The sequence below is a fragment of the Amblyraja radiata genome, chromosome 23 (genome assembly GCF_010909765.2).
Source record: "Amblyraja radiata isolate CabotCenter1 chromosome 23, sAmbRad1.1.pri, whole genome shotgun sequence".
NCBI lineage: Eukaryota > Metazoa > Chordata > Chondrichthyes > Rajiformes > Rajidae > Amblyraja > Amblyraja radiata.
In genome coordinates, this window is record NC_045978.1 from 20,625,056 (window position 1) to 20,645,484 (window position 20,429).

The 20,429-nt window shown below is 39.2% G+C and overlaps 1 protein-coding gene across 8 annotated transcripts in view; it reads left to right on the plus strand.

The window, feature by feature from the left end:
- The window catches only part of dido1 (death inducer-obliterator 1), a 112,178-nt gene that overhangs the window by 65,817 nt on the left and 25,932 nt on the right, over positions 1–20,429 (plus strand). For all 8 annotated transcript variants that reach the window (XM_033041695.1, XM_033041696.1, XM_033041702.1 and 5 more), the window contains 4 exons: positions 5,699–6,158; positions 7,207–7,366; positions 7,506–7,622; positions 11,084–11,185. In XM_033041695.1, coding sequence (XP_032897586.1) covers positions 5,699–6,158; positions 7,207–7,366; positions 7,506–7,622; positions 11,084–11,185 — 839 coding nt within the window. The remainder of the gene's footprint in view (positions 1–5,698; positions 6,159–7,206; positions 7,367–7,505; positions 7,623–11,083; positions 11,186–20,429) is intronic.

Here is a 20,429-nt window from a genome sequence, read left to right on the forward strand (position 1 = left end):
CCGCACAGCATGATGGTATGGTATTGGCCAGGTGATGAGCTTTGCCTGGTTTCCTCCAGACGTGATGCTTGGCATTCAGGCCAAAGAGTTCAATCTTGGTTTCATCAGACCAGAGAATCTTGTTTCTCATGCCTTTTGGCAAACTCCAAGCTGGCTGTCATGTGCCTTTTACTGGGGAGTGGCTTCTGTCTGGCCACTCTACCATAAAGGCCTGATTGGTGGAATTCTGCAGATATAGTTGTCCTTCTGGAAAGTTCTCCCATCTCCACAGAGGAACTCTGGAGCTCTGTCAGAGTGAACATCGGGCTCTTGGTCACCTCCCTGACCAAGGCCCTTCTCCCACAACTGCTCAGTTTGGTCGAACGGCCAGCTCTATGAAGAGTCCTGGTGGCTTCAAAGTTCTTCCATTTAAGAATGACGTGGCCATTGTGCTCTTCGGGATCTGCAATGGTGCAGAAATTGTTTTATATCCTTCCCCAGATCTGTGTCTCGACACAATCCTGTCTCGAAGGTCTATGGACAATTCCTTCGTCTTCATGGCTTGGTTTTTGCTCTGACATGCACTGTTAACTGTGGGACCCTATATAGACAGGTGTGTGCCTTTCCAAATCATGTCTAATCAATTTAATTTACCACTAGTGGATTCCAATCAAGTAGAAACACCTCAAGGATAATCAATGGAAAAAGGATGAACCTAAGTTCAATTTTGAGTGTCATAGCAAATGTAATTTTACCCACCTCTATGGCTTCCTTTAGCAGCTTGCTCCTTATACCCATATTCTGTGGAAAAACATGCCCTTCACATCCTCTCACCTTAAATCCATTACCTCTAATATTAGACTCCCATACCCTGGAAAAAAAGATAGTAGCTCCTCATAATTAAAAAAACATAAAAGTTGATAGCAAAAATAGATTATTGCAAAATTAGATATTATTGTGATGCTGCACTGATGCAGAATAATTTTTAATGCTTTTTCAGGTAGAAACATGAAATGCTGTAATTAGCTGTTGCTTACAGTAGATTGGTACATCTTCTACTTACATCAAAGGTTTGGGACAAGCTGCATTGCTCGAGTAACCTGGTTTAAATTAGTATGGAGAATGGTCCAGACCAGAATCATCATCTGCTGGTTTTAATTATTTTTCAGTGACCATTTTTTTTTAACAGCACATTAATTTAAAAAAAATATGCAACTTGAATGAAACATCGAATGTGAAGAAACAAGAAGAATGAGCATTGATATCCCACTTTTCATGTCTAGTTTGTTCTGGAGTGCTTTACAGCTTTGACGTCAGAGCAATATATGAAAATTATAGTTGGAGTAGTCCACTCAGCATCTCGAGCCTCTTACACCACTTCGTAAGATAACGGCTCACTTCAACTTGTGTCTATCATGGTAACCTTTCACCACTACTACTCCCTTCCTCCCGCTCCCAATGGTATTGGTTTCCTATTGTCAGAAGTACTGATATACAGTGGAAAAACTTTAGGACATTAGTGTATAGCAGGTAATATAAAAGTGAAAATAAACTGGTAACAGCGACCGAGAAAGTGCAAGGGCCACAGCGAGGTAGATTGGGAGATCAGGAATATATCCTTGGCATACGACTAATCTGATAACAGCAGGGAAGAACTTTTCTTGAATCATGTACGTGCTTTCCAGATTTTGTATTTTCTGCCCGAGGGGAGGGGAGAATTACCAAGGTGGGTGGACCTTGATTATGTTGGCTGCTTTCCCGATGCAGCGTGAAGTACAAGTGGAGTCAATGGGGTCAGTCTAGTTTGTGTGATGGACTGGGCTGTGCCCACAACTCTCAACTCGCAGCAGTCTTCATCTGAAGAGGTATTGGTGTACTTTCTTGGTCATAATGTCAATGTCGTCGGACCAGGACAGATTGTTGGTGATGGTTATACCTAGGAACATGAAGCTCTCGACCATCTCCACTTGAGCTATTTGATGCAGGCTGGAGTGTTTATGTAATCCATTGATATTGCAGTCAAGAATGACTTTCACTGCAGTTTTGTGCATTCTAATATGATTACCAAGTTCTTCAGTGTCTGCAGATTAACGTGCAAGTTGAGCTTGGCCATATGGATGGGTATTGTGAATCGTGCTGTTTGTGTTTGGCTTCTGCGTGCACTTGCCAGTCGCCTGGCCTTGCCCATTTAAATGGTCAAGGATTCCCATGAATTTATGAGAATTCCCCACAGCTAGGTAAATAACTGGTTAATCACTGCTCTCATTCTATTTCAAATAGCACCTTGGAATCTTTTATCAAGTAGGGTAAAGGCAAAGCACCTGAAAGGCAATAGGCCTGACAATGCTGCCGTTCCATGTATTCAACTGAGATTGTGCATTGAGGTCACCTGCAATGATACTTGACACTTGATGGATGAGAATGTAATGTCAATCTGAGGAAGGTAGGTATCAAAACATTGCACTACAACAAATAGTCATGCCAATAGTGAAGAAGTTCAGTTTAGTTTATTGTCAGGTGTATCGAGGTACAGTAATGATGCGAAGCATCCAGGATCTGAACTTAATACTGATTTATCAGTTCAATACACTTGTATTGAACTTCAGGGTGGTTGGGGTCAGCTTGGGGAGAGTATCATGAAATGCACTCAATCTTGGCCTTGTTTCTTATTTTGACACCAGATAAAGTGAAGCTGTTTCTTTTTACATTTTCCCAGGGACATGTTAGTTTGTGTTCATAGTAATCCAGATGCATTGTTCTGTTAAACATATGCCAGATTTGTTATTAAAAGTTCCTGTTGTCTTAATTACATGCATTTTCTGTGCAATAACTTGCATTCTGCATTACACTTTGAGGTTGATGTGCAACTGATCAGTTACAAGCTTAACTGAAGCAATGCTTGTAAGAATAATGCCAACAGCAATTCGCATTGTTTTTACAAGCATTGTTCCAAAGAGTCTGTCCCACTTTCACAACCTAATTTACGACCTTAAACGACCTAAAAAAAAAATCAAGGTCGAGGTAACCTACGACCTACGGCCTTCCACGACTGTCTACGACCTCCTACGACTATGTCTACGACCTACCACGACTATGTTGAAGACCTCCTTCGACTATGTTGAAGACTGGCTTCGACCTTGTACGTTTTACTGCTGTTTGCAGTAGTCCTTTTGCTTCAGCAGCTTTTTAAGAAAGGCAGAAGGGGAATAGCAAGGGTGAAGAGGAAGCACTAGAAGAGGTCTCAATGGGTGAAGAGATGATGTGATGGACTGTCCCAGTACACCAGATGACTGGAAGAGAGTGGTGCTGGGCTTTGACAAAAGATGGAACTTTAAGCACACATGTGAGGCAGTGGATGGCAAGCATGCCATTCTTGTCCCTGTACCCCTCATTTTCCTGTTCGTACAGGATGGCATTCTGCTGGAACCATTCTTTAAGGTCCCCCTCCTGCTGCCTGATGAAGGTGTAGGGTATAACCTTCCTCCAGCCCTCCCTCACCACCAATGGGGCATCTGCCTCTGATGCTGTGTCAGACACAGGAGAAAGGGTTGCTTTGCTGCCTTCAAATGAGGCAGTGAAGGATGGGGTGGTGGTGGAGACATATATTACCACCCTGGTCTCCTCCATGGGTCTCATACAGGGCTACCTCCTCCTGCACTATCACCTGCCACTCCTCTTGAGTGGGCAACACCTGCATGGCCGTTTTTTTTTTTAGGTTTGTACCCTCTCCCTGCGCTGCTTTTTGGTGCCATCTCTAAAACACAAGTCTCCTCTCCAAAAAACTCTTCAGCTATGAATGAACATGCCTTGGAATGACAGATGTAACGTTCTGCTGCTTAAATAACCTTTTTTTTTCTCTACTGACCTTTTTTCACCCCGGAGCTATTACTTTTGACTGCCTCCGACCACCTACGACTAGCATCACGACCTATCTACGAGTAAAAAGTATCGATTTTTTCCATGCCAACCTTTTTTTAAACTCGTGGACATTTTTTATCAGGCTAGAAAAAACACCGCGACCTACTTGATGCCACGAGTATGTGGAGACCACTCACGAACATGAGGAAGACCTACTACCTCTGGGCGACCATGCTGCGAGTACGAGTCAAGGGCAAACTTGGCAGAGGTCGCGAATTAGGTCGTGAAAGTGGGACAGGGGCTTTAGTTTTGGTCAACCGTTATTATTATTAATTTTGCAATGCTTTTCCAAAAAATTCCATTACATTGAGAAGAATGAATTTAGTGATAATTAAGTGGTTAACAGAAATTTAAAACAAATATTACATTCCAAAAACAAAGATAATGAATCCCAAGTAACTGGAACTAAACCTGTTCATATGCTGGATTTGTTCTGTGGGACTGCACAAAGCTGAAAAACACACATTTCAGTTATTTCAATTTAGTATCTTGGTGGACTTCAATGTTTTCAATCCCCAATGAACATAAACTCACTAATATGATGCAACATACATAATCTGCTGGAAAAATATACAATCCATGTTATTCACCAAGGGAAATGAAAAATAATGGCGACTTCAAAAGTTAACCAGCAGTTGTTTTTCATGCAGTTTAGAACAAGTTCATTATAATTGGTTACTTTTGTAGGATGGGTCTATGAGACATTTTGAGTTTCCTACCAAGAATTGTAATAGATAGCATGGAAGCAATTGCGAGACATTGTTCCTCTCAGGTCAGAAGAGAATTTATACCATTAAGCTTTCGCACATTCTAATATAAATGGAAAGAGATTTCCATAAATGCTCAGTAGAACACAAGGCTCTTGTGGAGAAGGCCGCAAAGTGAACAATTTTAGATACCAACATAGATTTTCCAATTTTTAAATTTTTATTTTTTATTTTAAACATTTAAATTTTTTTTTATATTTGCAACTTTTGTAAAACTAGTAATTGAGTACACACTAGTAATTGAGATGAATTCTGGTTAAGAATTCACTTTTCAACAGCTTACAAGAATCCAAATTTCTACATACAGCTGTAATAACTTGTAAATTATTAGCTGTGCTGTATTTTGCTATTTAGTTCAGAGTTTGAACTCTGTATTTTAAGTCTGTCTTACAGTTGTTAATTTGAAGCCAAACTGGAATTCATTAGCAGTTTATGGGATTGATTTTTTTATACCTGTTTGAGAACATGCGTTATTTCAGTGTGTACTCAATAAAAAAATATCCTGATCAACTACTGGCTAGAAAATATATAGTAATTACAGTTAACTAATTTTTTTGTTTTGCTTTTTGTCATGTTAGTTTACCCCACTGTATGCTTCTGGCTCCTTTAGACAATTCCAGGATGCAAATGTATTTGTAGAACTGTAGAAGACCATGTTGAGAGATCAACCTTTTATTAGTGCTAACTGGTTGTGTGCAGGGTTAACTAATTGTAAGGTTAAATACTAAAGACCTGAAATAGTTTTTAATCTCAATGAGCTGAATTAGCTGAATATAACTTGCTGGTAGATGAAGCAAGTCGACTTTGTGAATGATGCAAGGCCAAATGAATAAAGCCACATCATTGATGCTTCCAGACTGAATTGCCGAAACTATAGTTTTTGTTTCCCATATTTTATTCAGCTCAAATGCATATCTGCGAGTTTTTTGCTTGTTAAATTGAAATGCATTTTGATGAAGATGTATTAGTTTTGTATCAAGAAAATTGAACATCACAAGACTTTTCACTTTGGAAAAATATATTTTCTTTAATAGTTCAACAAGAGGGCTCAGCTGACAAGAGAACCAATTCTGCTTCAGTGGATGAACAACCCAATGCAAGTGTGCAAGCTACGTCCTCTAAACCATCAATTACAACAGTGAAACAGTCAGTCAATACAGTGGAGCATCGTGCTGTAACTAAACGACCTATTTCTGCAACTCAACAACTTGCTGTTTCTAAACATAAGGCTTTGTCCAAACAGACAATTTTATCTAAGTTGCAAGTTTCATCGAAGTATCCAATTTTGTCTAAGCAGCAGTCTTCATACCGAATACCAATGAAGCATTCTGCTCCCACAGCAAAACAGTCAGTGCATCTAAGTGAACAGTCTCTGGCAAAAAGATCAGGGGATAAGCAACAGTCAAACCCTGTTGTGAAAAACACCAATCAGTTATCCAACTCTCAGATCCGCCAAAACATCCGACGCTCGTTAAAGGAGATCCTTTGTAAAAGGTGAGAAATTTAAGACGGGATTGTTTATGATATATGGAATTGTTAATAGGGATGAACCAGGCTTGCCAGTGTACTTGTATTAGTGTGCCATCTTTAAATAGGTTGTGATTTACTAATTTCCAACCTCAATTTGGAGTGAGTTTCAGTTTGAGATTTACTGTCCGTGCTTGGGGTTCAGTTTTAAAATTTTCCCTTCAACCTTCAGCATATATGAGCAGCAAATTTAAATGACTGATTTCTGCCTAAGTATGATAGTCTGGCAATTAGCATACTACTGTTTCTCCTGCTTATTAATATAAGCTTTAGTCAAATTATGTTTGTCAAACGTTTGTTTTCTCTATTCTCCATGTGAATGAAGTCCCTCGCCCCGATGCCTTTTCTTGTACATTTTCTGTCCATCTTAAATATTTTAACTTCAATCCTAAAGTAAATTGAGTACAGTGATTTTAACTGAAGTTTAGCCAGTGATGTGAGAGTAGGGGAATTCCCACATCTGTCTTGCGTCTCCATTTCCAGAGCTGAAGACTCTAGGTGGATTTTAGCAGTTAATTTGTCCTGCCATCTTCTCAACATTTTTGTCTCCCATTTCTTTGCCTGTACCCTTGTTAAAATATTATTCTTCCTACCAAAGTAAATCACTTCATAGGCAATTACTTAATTTTAATCTGCGATGCATAGTTCCTTCATAGGCATTATAAATAATGCAAACTTTTAAATCCAATTTAAATTTAGCAAAGACAGTTTTTTTTTAAACTCCTGTATCCAAATCCCTAATTTATAGCTCTGGGTTACAGGGTAAACAATATAACAGTAATATTTGTACCTGTGACCAACAAACAATCAGGGAATTGATAAAATATTTTAGTTGCTGTCCATGGGTTACTGGTGTCTCAGTTGAAGCTTGTGCATCTTTAGATTGTGCCCAATGGATCAGTCTTATTCACTATTAAACTCTGTATGTGCCAAGCATGGTCTTTTCTCTTGATGTGTACTCTTTTGTCCAGGTTACCACGGTAATGACCACATTTATTTATGCTTGTACAACTAGGGTGAATGATTGTGACGATCTTCGTGTAACTGAAGACACAATAGGAAAGATAGCAGTGAATGTTGAAAAAGAGCTTTTCACCCTGTTCCAAGACACTCACAGCAAGTACAAGAGCAGATACCGGAGTATTATGTTCAATTTGAAGAACCCCAGGAACCAGGTATTTTTTGCGCTTCTGCGGTGAAATTGACGCTTGTTTTATGCATTTGATGCAAGACCACCTGCATTGCGTGTGTATATTTGTACATTACCTAATTATCAGCTCCATTCATTGTTTTTTCTTTCACTTTTTTTTGTAGGGACTCTTTCGGCGTGTTGTACGAGAAGAGATTGTTCCTTTCCATTTGGTACGTATGAGTCCTGAAGAAATAGAATCAAAGGAACTGGCAGTTTGGGGAGAACAGGAGAGCAGAACTGTGAGTATCTGAGCTCATAATCCTGGTCTGGGGTCCATTTTAGTTTTATACATGTTGGTGCAGTTAATCTGCTTTGGTAAGTATGTGGTGTATCAGTATTATTGGTGAATTGTTTGCTTTGGGTATAATTTTATTTCACATTCAAGTATGATCTCGTTTCTCATTGGAGCTATCGAGCTATAATGATTTCTACTGCGCATGCAGATATATAAACAATGTGGGAAACAGCCATTGGAACTACACCTTAATAAGTACTTCAGTGTTTAAAGACTACTCTGTAAACACATGAATGACAAAATTCTGGAGTAACTCAGTAGGCAGCATCTCTGATCAAACACGGGTCTGCGGCACTGCAAACGCTGTAAGGCAGCAACTCTACCGCTGTGCCGCCCACAACGGCATTATCAGATGGCAATGGAATGGAGGTACAAAGCAGTTATGATCTGATTGAAAAGTTGGATTGAAAATCAAGGTACCAAAAAAGATGACTCCTGTTTATTTATTCAAAATATTATAATGCCTTTATATATTTGGTGGTTATTGTGGAATATTAAATATTGAGAAAAATCTGGCGTCATTCTTGTATTCCATGTATTATTGGTATAAATATCTTTGCATATACTGCAAACCAAAAAAGAGATCTGATTCTTGTTAAGTTTCAAATCTTTCTATATGCAAATTATGCCCAAGGGCTGCCCATGTAACAATTCTATAGATGTATAATAGTCTCAGTCTCTTTTTACTAATGAGCAGATATTTAGAAATGGTAATAATTCAAGATCAAAGAACGGAAGATTAAGAGATGCATGGGATAATCAGCAGTAATTAAACAAAGCTATGGGTCAAATCTAGTTTAAATTTTGATACAGTAGCTGTTGTGTACAGACATAATTAAATTTAAAGGTGGCTGATGAGGCATCCCACAAGAAGCTTAGTACAAAAATACAATGTGTGCGTTATTGTAGAATCCCTAGTGACGAGAGAGAAAGTTACTCGATCTGTTTTAGAACACATGTTTTAAGAATATTACTGTGACAGGAATTCTACTGATCAAATACTGACTAACCAATGTGGCACAATAGCGCAGCAGTAGAATTGCTGCCTTACAACGTCAGAGACCCTGTTCGGTCCTGACTGGGTGCTGTCTGTGGAGTTTGCACGTTCTCTCTGTGACTGCATGGGTTTTCTCCAGATGCTCTGGTTTCCTCCCACATTCCAAACACGTGCAGGCTTCTGTAAATTGCAGGCATTGGCTTCTGTAAATTGTCCCTAGTGTGTAGGATTGAACTAAAGTATGGGTGATCATTGGTCAGCGCGGGCGCGGTGGCCAAAGGACCTGTTTCCACGCAGCATCTCTGAAACTAAATGGTGTTAGTTCTTATCCCTAAAAATCGCCTCCACCAACTTTCCTTCGGACATCAACCGGCCTATAGTTCCCTGGTTTGTCCTTGCAACTCTTCTTAAATAATGGCACAGCAATAGCCACCCGTCTTCTGGAACTTTATCCGTGTCTGAAGATGATGCAAAATCTCTCCAAGGGCCATCAGTTTCCTCCCTAGCTTCCCACAAGGTCTGAGGATGCACTTGATCAGTGCCATGGAGATGTATCTGCCTTAATGTGCTTTTGAACTGTTAATATCTTCCCTGCTAATTCGTATCCAATCTTAAGATATCACAACTTCTATGCCTCAATTCCTTAAGGGGCTGTCCCACTGCGGCGACCTAATCTGCGAGTTTAGAAGAGTTTTCCCTCAACTCAAACTCGCAGCATGGTCGACACGTGGTCCTAGGAGGTCCTATGAGGTCACTGGAACTCTCCTTCATGCTCGAGGGAAGTTCCCGCAGTTAGGTCGCGGAAATCTTTTCACCATGTTGAAAAATTTTCTGCGAGTAAAAATGGCTGGCATGGTTCTTTTTAACTTGTAGTGGAGTGGGGTCGCTATTTAGTTACAGGCAGTCGAGGGCAGCCGTAGGCAATCTCCTTCACTGACCCGGCATTTTAATTGACTCATTGGAGTTTTCAGGACCAAGGAAAACCGACCGGTAATGTAAAATGCCCGCCAAACGTTATTAAACGTTGTCTGACTTCTTAAAAGTGTCTCCACTTCTTCCTCTTGCCTTTCGTCTCCTTATCTGCAAATAGTCTCTCCCCCATCAACTCTTGCAATTCCTGCCTAATGCCTCCGAAATCGGCCGTACCATATTTTAGGACCTTGTGAGCCAAGTCCTATCCTTCTCCATAACTATGGAAATGGTAACTTGTGGCTGCAGTGATTGATGATTCTATAACTAAATAATGTGATTTAGAAGCTGTGTTTCTTCAAGTTTTGGAAGCATAAATGGAAAATGCTGGAAATACTCAGCCAGTCAAGCAGCATCTGTGGATAGAGAAGCATACTTGTCAATTTGAATATATTTTGCCTGAACTGAAAAAGAGTTTCTATCAAGCTATAGGGAAATTGGAGGAGGGATGGATAGAAGAAAGGGAATAACTCCAATGGAGAGATTATTTTTCTGTTTGGAACATAGTGAAAATAGACACAAAGCTGTACAGATTTGAATTGAAATTGACTCGGGAATTATTGGAAAATCTGAAACAAAAACGTTTCAAAATTACATTGTCTAAAATGGAAATTAAGTATTCCAAATAAAATACATGTGTAATTTTATTTAATCATTCACACAATGTAAATGTCACTGAGTAGGCGAACATTTATTGCCTAGTCCTAATTACCACTGAAGTGAGTGATTTTTTAAATGTTTCAGTAAATGTTGATTCTTTTGAGGGCCACATGGGTTTGAAGTCTTGCAAAGACTAGACTGGGTAAGGAGATTAGTGGGTGACGTTTCATAGTCGGCATTATTGATTTTATTTCTGGATTAATTAATGACTTATTTTCCACAAGAATTGTGCTGGGAGAGGATCAGTAGCCCAAATCTTGGGATATTCCTCAAAACAAAAATAGATTAAAAGGGATGAAGTAGGAAGTAGGTGAAGCTGGAATTTCACAGTGTTAATTGTACCCCTGCATGATGTATATCACTTTGATATAAGAATTGGTGAACAAGTTAATATGGACTGCAGTGGAGTGGCAACTTTGGAATAAGAGTGTTATTTACCAGAGTTAGGATAAGCAGTATTTCTCATTCAGTCTGAATTAACCAAATTCATTGAAAATAAAAAAAATGTTCAGTGCTGAGTAGTATGGAAGGAAACTCCTGAAGTTCAGATCAGTGATTTATCATTAGTTCCAATGCCACACATGCATTCTGACTAGCTGAGTATTGTCACCCATTTCTGTTTTCAGATGTGCAGCATCCGCCTTATTCTGAGTTTTCACAAAACTGAACACATTAGGCTTGATAAATATCAAACCTACGTTTATGGTTAATCCTGCCGTTGATCCAATAGTGCTTTCAGTGTGATGAGAGTATTGATATATTTTGATGTTGTTTCACAGGCACAGGAAAGATTGCAGCGTGAAACCAAAGGAACAGCCTCCCGGGCAGCGAACACACATGAAGTTGATATGGAGGAGGCACCACCCATGTCAGATGCTGATGTACGTATAAAGTTTGAAATGAACTCTAAAAAGTTGTCAATACAGGAAAGCAAGCAGCTATCATTTGCACAATACTTTTCCTACTCATTTATCCCTAGTTACTGACATGGCGTACAAGGTGAAGCAGCTTCTCTGGTAATAACACTCTTGGCAGCTTTCTTGCAAAGCAATGTATTGCTGTAACTGTCGCTCACTTTCAACCAATTACACAATCTCAGCAAGTCCTTGCGTTTCTATACCCATGTTTGCAAGCGCCAATGTGCCAATATTTATTTGTCAGTGATGCAATCATCAGTTATTCACTATTCCCCAATTGAGGAATGTTCTTGCCTTGGATGAAAACTCTTCTTAATCTTATCCTTGTATCAAAGCAGCAGTAAAGGTTCTTTTTTTTACTATTGTATCATTACCTGTTCTGTGATCTTTCAACTTCCAGCAGTATTCTGATGCCCAAGCTTTGGGATATTCCTCAAAACAAAAATAGATTAAAAGGGATGAATTTTTTTAATTAAAAGCAGTGTCCAGACCAGTATCATCGACATTTGGGACGGTCTCAATTCATAATCCAGTGCTTTCTCAAATGCTGTTGTCTGCTGGTTCAGATCCAGCAACACTAAGGTGATATCAACATGTTTAGAAAGTACATCAAAATTGAATTCAGGAGCTTTGAATTGCAGCAACAATGGAGCTTTCAAATGTATTCCAGCTACAAGTAATGAAAGGAAAGAATCAATGAACAAAGCGATTCCATGTGAAATCAAAATCTCACAGAAGAAGGGAGTGACTGGGCCTCAGTAACATGTGTCAGGATTTCGGGCCTATCGCCTTCCCTGGTAGAGGTGATAACTTGAAATTACAGGCTGGCACAGAGCCAAGATCTGGGCGAAACATCGCCAATACCCCTGCTAGGCATCATGGGGACCAAAAACATGGATGATCATGATGATAAGGCTGTTATGATCTTTCTAATTAAGTAACCTGTAAGTAAGTGAAGTCTTTATTATCATATACACAAGTGTGGTGAGATACAGATACAGTTCAAGACCTTGCAGCAGCACAGGTGCATACTTGGACAGCACACAACCTAAATTCTACATAAATTATCCAAGATGGCGAAATGATACAGACTATGTAACAAAGTGTTTATGCAAAAACGCAATTAGAAAACAAGTCCCTGGTAGTACAAGAATTGATCTGTAGTGTTCTATTGCTGAATGAGGATTAGGGTTGTGTGGGTCACATCAAGAACTGATGTTTGTAGGAAAGCACCTGCACCAAACCTGGTGGTGTGGGACTTCGGGCTTCTGTACCTCCTGCCCGGCAGTAGCAACGAGAAGAGGGCATGGCCCTGATGGTGGGCATCTTTGATAATAGATGCTGCCTTCTTGAGGCAACACCTCATGTCGATGCTCTTGATGATGGGATGGGCAGTGCCTGTGATGGGCTGGGCCGAGTTCACCACTGTCTGCAGCCTCTTGTGTTCCTGTGTCGGAATTTCCATACCAGGCCATGATGCAACCAGTCAGGATTCTTTCTACAATGCATCTGTAGAAATGTATTGGAGTATTCGATGGCATGGTAAATCTCTTTAAACCTCACAAAAGTAGTGATGGTGGTGTGTCATCTTCATGATTACAGCTATGTGCTGGATGGACAGGTCATCTGAGGTGTTAATGCCCATGAATTAAAGGTAAAACCCTTGATGTATGATCATGGAAAAACATGAGACTAACAACTAGGGTGTATGACTGTACTTAATCTTGTTTGTCAGCAGATTTCTAACTAAATTGAGGTTCCATGTAATAGTGATAATTTCAATGTAAGCATTGTCATTATCACTTATTTGAAGGAACAAATTTTTTCTCATCGGCCCATATTTGCCATTTGAGGTTTGTTAAAAGTACTGAATAGAAAGATAATTAGTCTGATATTAACCCAAATTCAAGGCTGAAAACATGGGTGATCAGTTTGTCAGAAGAGTGGGTTTAAACAACATCTGAAAAGAAGAGAATAAGAAGGAGTGATTTCAAGAGAGAATGAGAGTTTTGAGATCTCATTTATTAGTATTCCATTCATATGCTCTTGACCTACAGCATGAAGCGTAATATTGAACATGTTCCTTTAACTTGTTATTTATCATTTTTTCTGTTCTGCGCTCTTCCATGCAGCTCTCTCTATCTACCCTTCCCACCTTTCTCCCCTCTTTCCATCTTCTATCTCCCTTTCTTGCCTTTCTCCTTCCCGCTTTCTCCCCCCCCCCCCCCCCCCCACCTTTCTCCTCCCTCCTTCCTGCCATATATATTTTACATGTTGCAGTGGTAACAAATTGGAATCAATAACTAATCTTTTTGCATAAAATATATAATTGGTTCAATAGGCAGAATCATCAATTTAAAAAATAATGTATTCCTGCAGATTTCTTAGTGGGATTCATAATAGCAATAATATTCCAGCATGTTCCCATTTAAGTATTTAAATAAGAGCATTTGCCATGATTTACTCGCATTAGCATCTGCATCAAATTTCAATTGATGTCTTTTGTGAGAAGTTAAAATTTTGATGTTTGGTACGAAATAATTCAATTGAAATTCTTCACTACAATCTCCTGAAATTGTCAGCATTCTGCCTTATTCATAAATGCCATTTATAGTGGAACTATCGCTGGTGTTGTGGTAAAGGAAAGGGCATGTGAAGAGAAGACCGTTGTTTTAGGTAGAATTAATAGATTGTTCAGAATTAAATAATTATTTAGGATAATCTGATTAATTCTTGTCCCACCCCCAATCTCAACAAAAACCCTGAAACTGTAGGTGAGCTGAGCAAAATGTCTAATAAGGGGCAAATAGTTAGAATTATCTGCTTATCAGGAATTTAAAAATTATAATATCTCCACCAATTAAACAAGAAATGCATTTCTAGAATTAGGTTGTGCAGGGAGGAACTGCAGATGCTGATTTACATTGAAGATAGACACAAATACTAGAATAACTCAGCGGGTCAGGCTGAAACTGGAGAAAATCCTGAGATGCTGCCTGACCGGCTGAGTTACTCCAGCATTTGTGTCTGTTTAAGAATTAGGTTGACTGTTTCATGACTGACATAAATTAAAGCAGTTACAAAAGCTGGAAACAGAATCACCAAATTTTAAAACCAATGTGCTAAATCTTGAGGAAATTCTGAGCCAATTCAGAGCATCAGTGCATTTGTTACAAAGCAAAGGTATTAAGATTAAAAGCACACTTGACTCCTAAACGATTGGTGTGGAAAATATTTAAGTTCATGATGGAAAATGGCAATGAATGAGACTGAATCAGTACCTACTAGCTTTGGATTGGCATAATCAAATTAGAATTTAATGTGACAGGTTTTTTTTTACAGATTTATTTTAGAGATGAAGAAAAATGGAGTATGACCCCTAAATTTGGATCAGGCATGATGCATGCTGCACAGGCTGCAGAGATGCTAAATGGATTTTTGCCTTGATTTTACTAAGCAAGTCAGGGTATTTTACAGGAGAAGAAACCCAGAGGCTGTTCTAGAGATTTGTGGTTATTCATGTCATCAAGGTTGCCTTTGAATTTGTTGGGTAAACTGTTTCTTGATTTTAAAACGGATGTGTTCAATTAACCTGAAGGCCCAACAAATCATCCAAAAAGAGGAAGATGATGCTCCTATCTTTTCTAAAAGAAAAAAAAAAGAACATCCAGGAAACTACAGACCAATGTTTCAACATCCATTCTGGTTAAACTATTGAAATCCTTATAGATAAGATCATTCAGCATTGGGATAAAGGTAAAATTCTGGCTAGCCAGTTTCAAGTTCCTGAAAAATCAAGCTTTCTATGGTGTGACGACACAACTCGATTAGTAGTACGGTGGTGGGTGTAGAATACTTGAATTTCAGTAAGGCATTTGAAAGTATTCCCATGGAATGACTGATATCAAAAATAATATTTTATGGATGGACAGTGGGTTAGATAAATCACAGTAGGTGTAGGGATTTTTCTCTAGCATAGGCGAGGACCTTATGGATTTAGTACTGGTTGCTTACAAACGTAAGACACTGACTCATAGTCGAGTGAAGACGGTACCTACCTTCTCCAGGAGGAAAGAGAGTAAGTATAGGATTTTACCGTGGGGGGGTGAGGAAGAGACGGTGGGAAATGAACAAGGTAACGTTTTGTTGAAGGGATGAAATAAATGTAACATTACAAAGTTATTCTGGAACCAGGAACTGCAGATGCTGATATACAAAAAAACACAAAGTGCTGGAGACACTCAAGTGAGTCAGGCAGCATCTTTAAAGGATAGGGATAAGTGATGTTTTGGATTGGGGCCCTTTAGACTGATTGTAGTAAGGGGGAAAAACCTGGAAAAGAGGTGGGTCGTGGGAGCAAAGTAATGCTTGTGATTTCAGTAACACCATCCTTGGTGCAATCTCATTTTGACAAAATGAAGATGTTAACTCCATTAATAAAAGCTCATTTTAAAATAATCACCATTGCCTTGGAAGTGGAAGAACATGGGATCTGTGGGGAGAATTAAAGTCTCCTTGAATCAACTGGGTTCTAGGTGAACCATATCTTGCCTCCATTGTCCTGACGGCTGTATGGGGGCAATACTTCAAATTTCTCCTGCCTTCTTTGTAACAAGCCACTTCCAAAGATCAACTTGAATATTCTAATTTTAAGGCTGGGCCCCACTTAATTTGGTTCTCCTACCAGAGGAAATGTGCAAAAGCTTCTGTTTTCTATTCTTTTTTTGGCTTTCTACAAAACATTCATCATCTGTTGAGGAAGATCTCAGCAATTTGACCTGGGTTTTGAATTTCCTTTTCCCATGTCTAACCCTACTTCCGTGAATGGTGTACATTGTCCACATCACAGACACTCTCCCTACATACTGTTATCTCACCAGAAAAAGGAACTGCCAAGAAGAAACAATCATCCTCTCTTTCTCTCACAGGTAGGAAAATGTCACACTTCACTGCCTCATATTGTACTAAGGTTTGAAATGATCAAACACAAAATTTAAAGGGAGTATATTTTCAAGTGATTAAAAGTACTGCAACTGCTTTGATATCCTGTGATTCTCTCTGGTGGCCCTGGAATCCTATCTTCTGCACTGATTTGGAATACAGCTATCTAAATGAGCTGATGATATCCGCAGCAACGTTACACACTCAAGTCCTAATTTTGTGATGATCTTGAGTTTCGTGGATGGATGCAAGTTTGAACCCAACAGCTGTGCGACTTCTTGTGGGCAAAATGTATTAAGTAAATTGATGATATAGTCATGAAAAACACTGATGTAATCCATACATTTTAGAGCATAATATCTTACTGGGGTCAGCATGCAATTTATTGTTTAAACACCTGTATATATTGTCTAGCACTAGTGACTGAATTGACTCCTGCAATTCATACAATTAATGATTTCTCCACAATAATAGGAGAAAGGTGAAGGTTGAAAGTGATTATATTCCCAACCGCCTACTGCCCCTTTAAACTGAAGGTCCAGGTTTAGGGAGATGTAGTTGAAGAAGCCTTAGTGGGTTGCTGTAGTTGGTGCATTCAATGGCCATAATCATCTGATGCACCGCTGTTCACTTTCTGTTGGCAATTAAGTTAAAGGGTTGTTCTAGAAAATTACTAGTTTTTCTGGTGGGTTGGGTGGGGGGGATTGTGCTAATTATAGGGGAGTTCATTTTGAAGCAGTCTCATTAATCTTTGCAGATGAGTTACAACTTTGGGGTAAACAAAGAACCCAGAGCACCATTCATGTTCTGAAATGCGCATAATACACGGAAAACTATAACTGAGAACTGAAAAATAGTGCTGTCAGATCTTGTATTGCACTATACAAGACCCCTTTCTGTCCCTGCAGCAGTTCAAAGCAAAAGCAGCAATACATAGATTTAAAATAGGGCTTGCACTGTAATTAAAGCAAAAGATTGAGCAATGCACCTCAGACACTGCCTCAGAATCATTTGATCATTAATGACAGAAGATTTCATTTCATTAAATGTTTATCCAAAAGTTGAGTGACGCCCTTCCTGAAGAAAACATGTATCAGGAGGAATACAACCGACTTTTTGTGTAACACAGCACATTATCGTGGGAAATGTCCCCTCTGAGTAACATAATTTTAAGTGTTCAAGTTCTTTTTTGCACACACCATCTTCAATGCACGCAAGGATCATCAAGGATCTGCAAACAAGGTGTCTCATCAATCTGAAGAAGCGTCTCGACCCGAAACGTCACCCATTCCTCCTCTCCAGAGATGCTGCCTATCCCGCTGAGTTACTCCAGCATTTTGTGTCTACTGTCCCATCTGACCAATCACGTGAAGTCTACAACTGGATGGATGTTCTATTGTCCATTGTTTCTTTAGAATACATGGGCGCATAGTCAATTGACAGAAAACAAAAGTATTGTAGTCTCTGCCTGGAAAATGGCTACTGAACTGAAAATTATGTAAGGAAGTATAATAATCTCATAGTAATGCACGCCCAAACTCGATCATCCTCCAAAAATCCACTGCATAATCATGCGCTATTATTGAGTGGAAACTAAGACATGGTCTGCTGACATATCCTCGGCCCCAAAAATACATTTTAAAGCCTTTATGTCTGCTTGAAACGTGGCTTTGGCTGTTTTTTTCTGCCCCACTCCCCTCCTGTGTCACATACCATTTCATATAATTTAGTAGAAAGCCAATTGAGGTTTGGCTAGAATCACTGCACGTAATTAGAATCATGCAAACTGCAAGTAAATTTTATTTTTAAGAATTTTTATGCATTTTACTTTTTAGGCATCCCTAGTTTAAAGTCTCCTGAAAGTGTCAAGTTTTGTGGCATCCCTTGCAAACTCTTTTCCCACCTTTTCCTCTTACGAAAAGGGCCACTGCAAAGGTTCAGGCCAAACAGGTTTTTGCCTAACCACTTGACCATTGTCTACTGGCTCATTTGTAGACATTTTGCCATGATTACCATGAGAATCCACAAAGCCATTCTCCATCACAAATCAAATTAAGATGCATGGTGACTACCAAATTGTAGGTGCTATTCGCACATTTGCCAATGGGCATTACTCATCTATTGGGGTAATATTTACTTTAGCTATCGCCCTAATTGAAGATCCTTTTTATTTTTTAAACCTTTGCAAAACATATCTTTTGCTCTGCTTCTTTCATAGCTATCCCATCGATTATATCATTAATGAATTTGTAACAATCATCTTAAAGTTGAATACGAATTCTCTTTTTCTGTGGTATTCAGAACACTGCTTCTCAAGATCCCACGTGATATCTAATAACCCTGCTTGCTTATATATACCTTTAAGTCCAATTCATTTTAATGTTTTTGGTAACGTTGATGAGCTAAATAATTCCAAACTACTTCCTTCCTCTGCCTGTTGGTTCATTTCTGTTCATTCCAAAAGGTTCTCATTCATATTGTATGTTTTTGTTTTTGTCCTGAGTGTCCTTACCCACAGAAATATTTTCTCTTAATACATTGCCCCTTTGGAGTTAATTGAAGAAGTGCCATCAGCAGGATGCAGCCAATTTTTCTGAGCTATCAGCTGTTAAATACCCTTGAGTTTTCTGGTGCTTCAATTTGTCTCTTACTAGAAAATACCCAAACAGGACACTATTAACAATGGGTAGCTCGCCATAAACATTCAATCAAGATCTTGTGGGTTATGTGGATTTGGTTACTAACCGTTGCATTAACGTGTTGATATATCAGTTCATCAACATTCCCCCACCCCTGCGTTGAGGCCATGATATAATAAGAGCTCTGTGCTACATGCACTTTCTCTACTTAATGCAACATTACCATTCAGTTTGGTTTCTATGTTTTCTCTAGCAGATGTCTCCATTCTACAGAGTAAGCAATGAAATTGCCTCATGTAGATGTGGCTGCTGTTATTTACCACAAATTATCATTGCTGATCACTGCTGCTTGTATAGTGATCTTGGGTACCTTCTGCCACGATGTGAAAGTGAATGAAAGCTACAATGAGCACTACTTCATCCAGTTGTATACACATCATTAGACAGTGGGCCACACAATTTGCCTTTTGAACGACAAGCTATAAAAACACTATTTGTGGTGCCAAATATTCCCCCTACATGTACATGTTCCTCTTGCACTTCAAAAAATTATTCAATGTTTCTAAATTCCTTTTTAAAGAAAGGTAAAGATGAGTATTTCAGTGTCAACGTCGGAGTGAAATCAAAACAATCCATCAAGAGACCAGTATTCAATGCAATTGCATTCTGTCCAAGAAAATCATTTTTAATGAGGAAAATGCAGGAGGAAAACAAGCAACATAACAGACTATAGATACCCAAATTGTAAGGCAATAAGTGTTCAAAAGGGAACTGCAGATGCTGAAATATCGAAGGTACACAAAATTGCTGGAGGAACTCTGAAGAAGGGTTTCGGCCCGAAACGTCGCCTATTTCCTTCGCTCCATAGATGCTGCTGCACCCGCTGAGTTCCTCCAGCAATTTTGTGTACCTTGTAAGGCAATAATTTGGGTTACAGGTAGGGTTTCACCCATATTAGAAAAATTAGCCAAGATTGTTTGGATTTTGAAGTGTAGAGGACTGGGGAGGACTTGTATCACAAGAATGAGTCACATTGCCAATCTGCCTTGCAAAAATCCAGCAAATGATCTACATAGAAAATAGGTGCAGGAGTAGGCCATTTGGCCCTTCAAGCCAGCACCGCCATTCAATATGATCATGGCTGATCATCCAGAATCAGTACCCTGTTCCTGCTTTCTCCCCATATCCCTTGATTCCGCTAGCCTTAAGAGCTATATCTAACTCTTGAATACACCCAGTGAATTAGCCTCCACTGCCTTCTGCGGCAGAGAATTCCACAGATTCACAACTGTCTGGGTGAAAAAGTTTTTCCGCATCTCATCTTAAATGACCTACCCCTTATTCTTAAACTGTGACCCCCTGGTTCTGGAATCCCCCAACATGGGGACCATTTTTCCTGCATCTAGCCTGTCCAATCCCAAGAATTTTATATGTTTCTATACGATTGTTCTCTTCCAAACAACTTGACCTTGAATAGTTTAAAAAGGCCATAAACTTGCAAAATCAGCACGTGGCTGGCATACTGGATGTATTATGACTGCAATATCTCACAGAGCTTTAAAAAATTGTCTTGAAAGTGATTAAAGATCAGCAAAGAAATTTGAGGGGCAAAAAGCTTTCTGTATTAG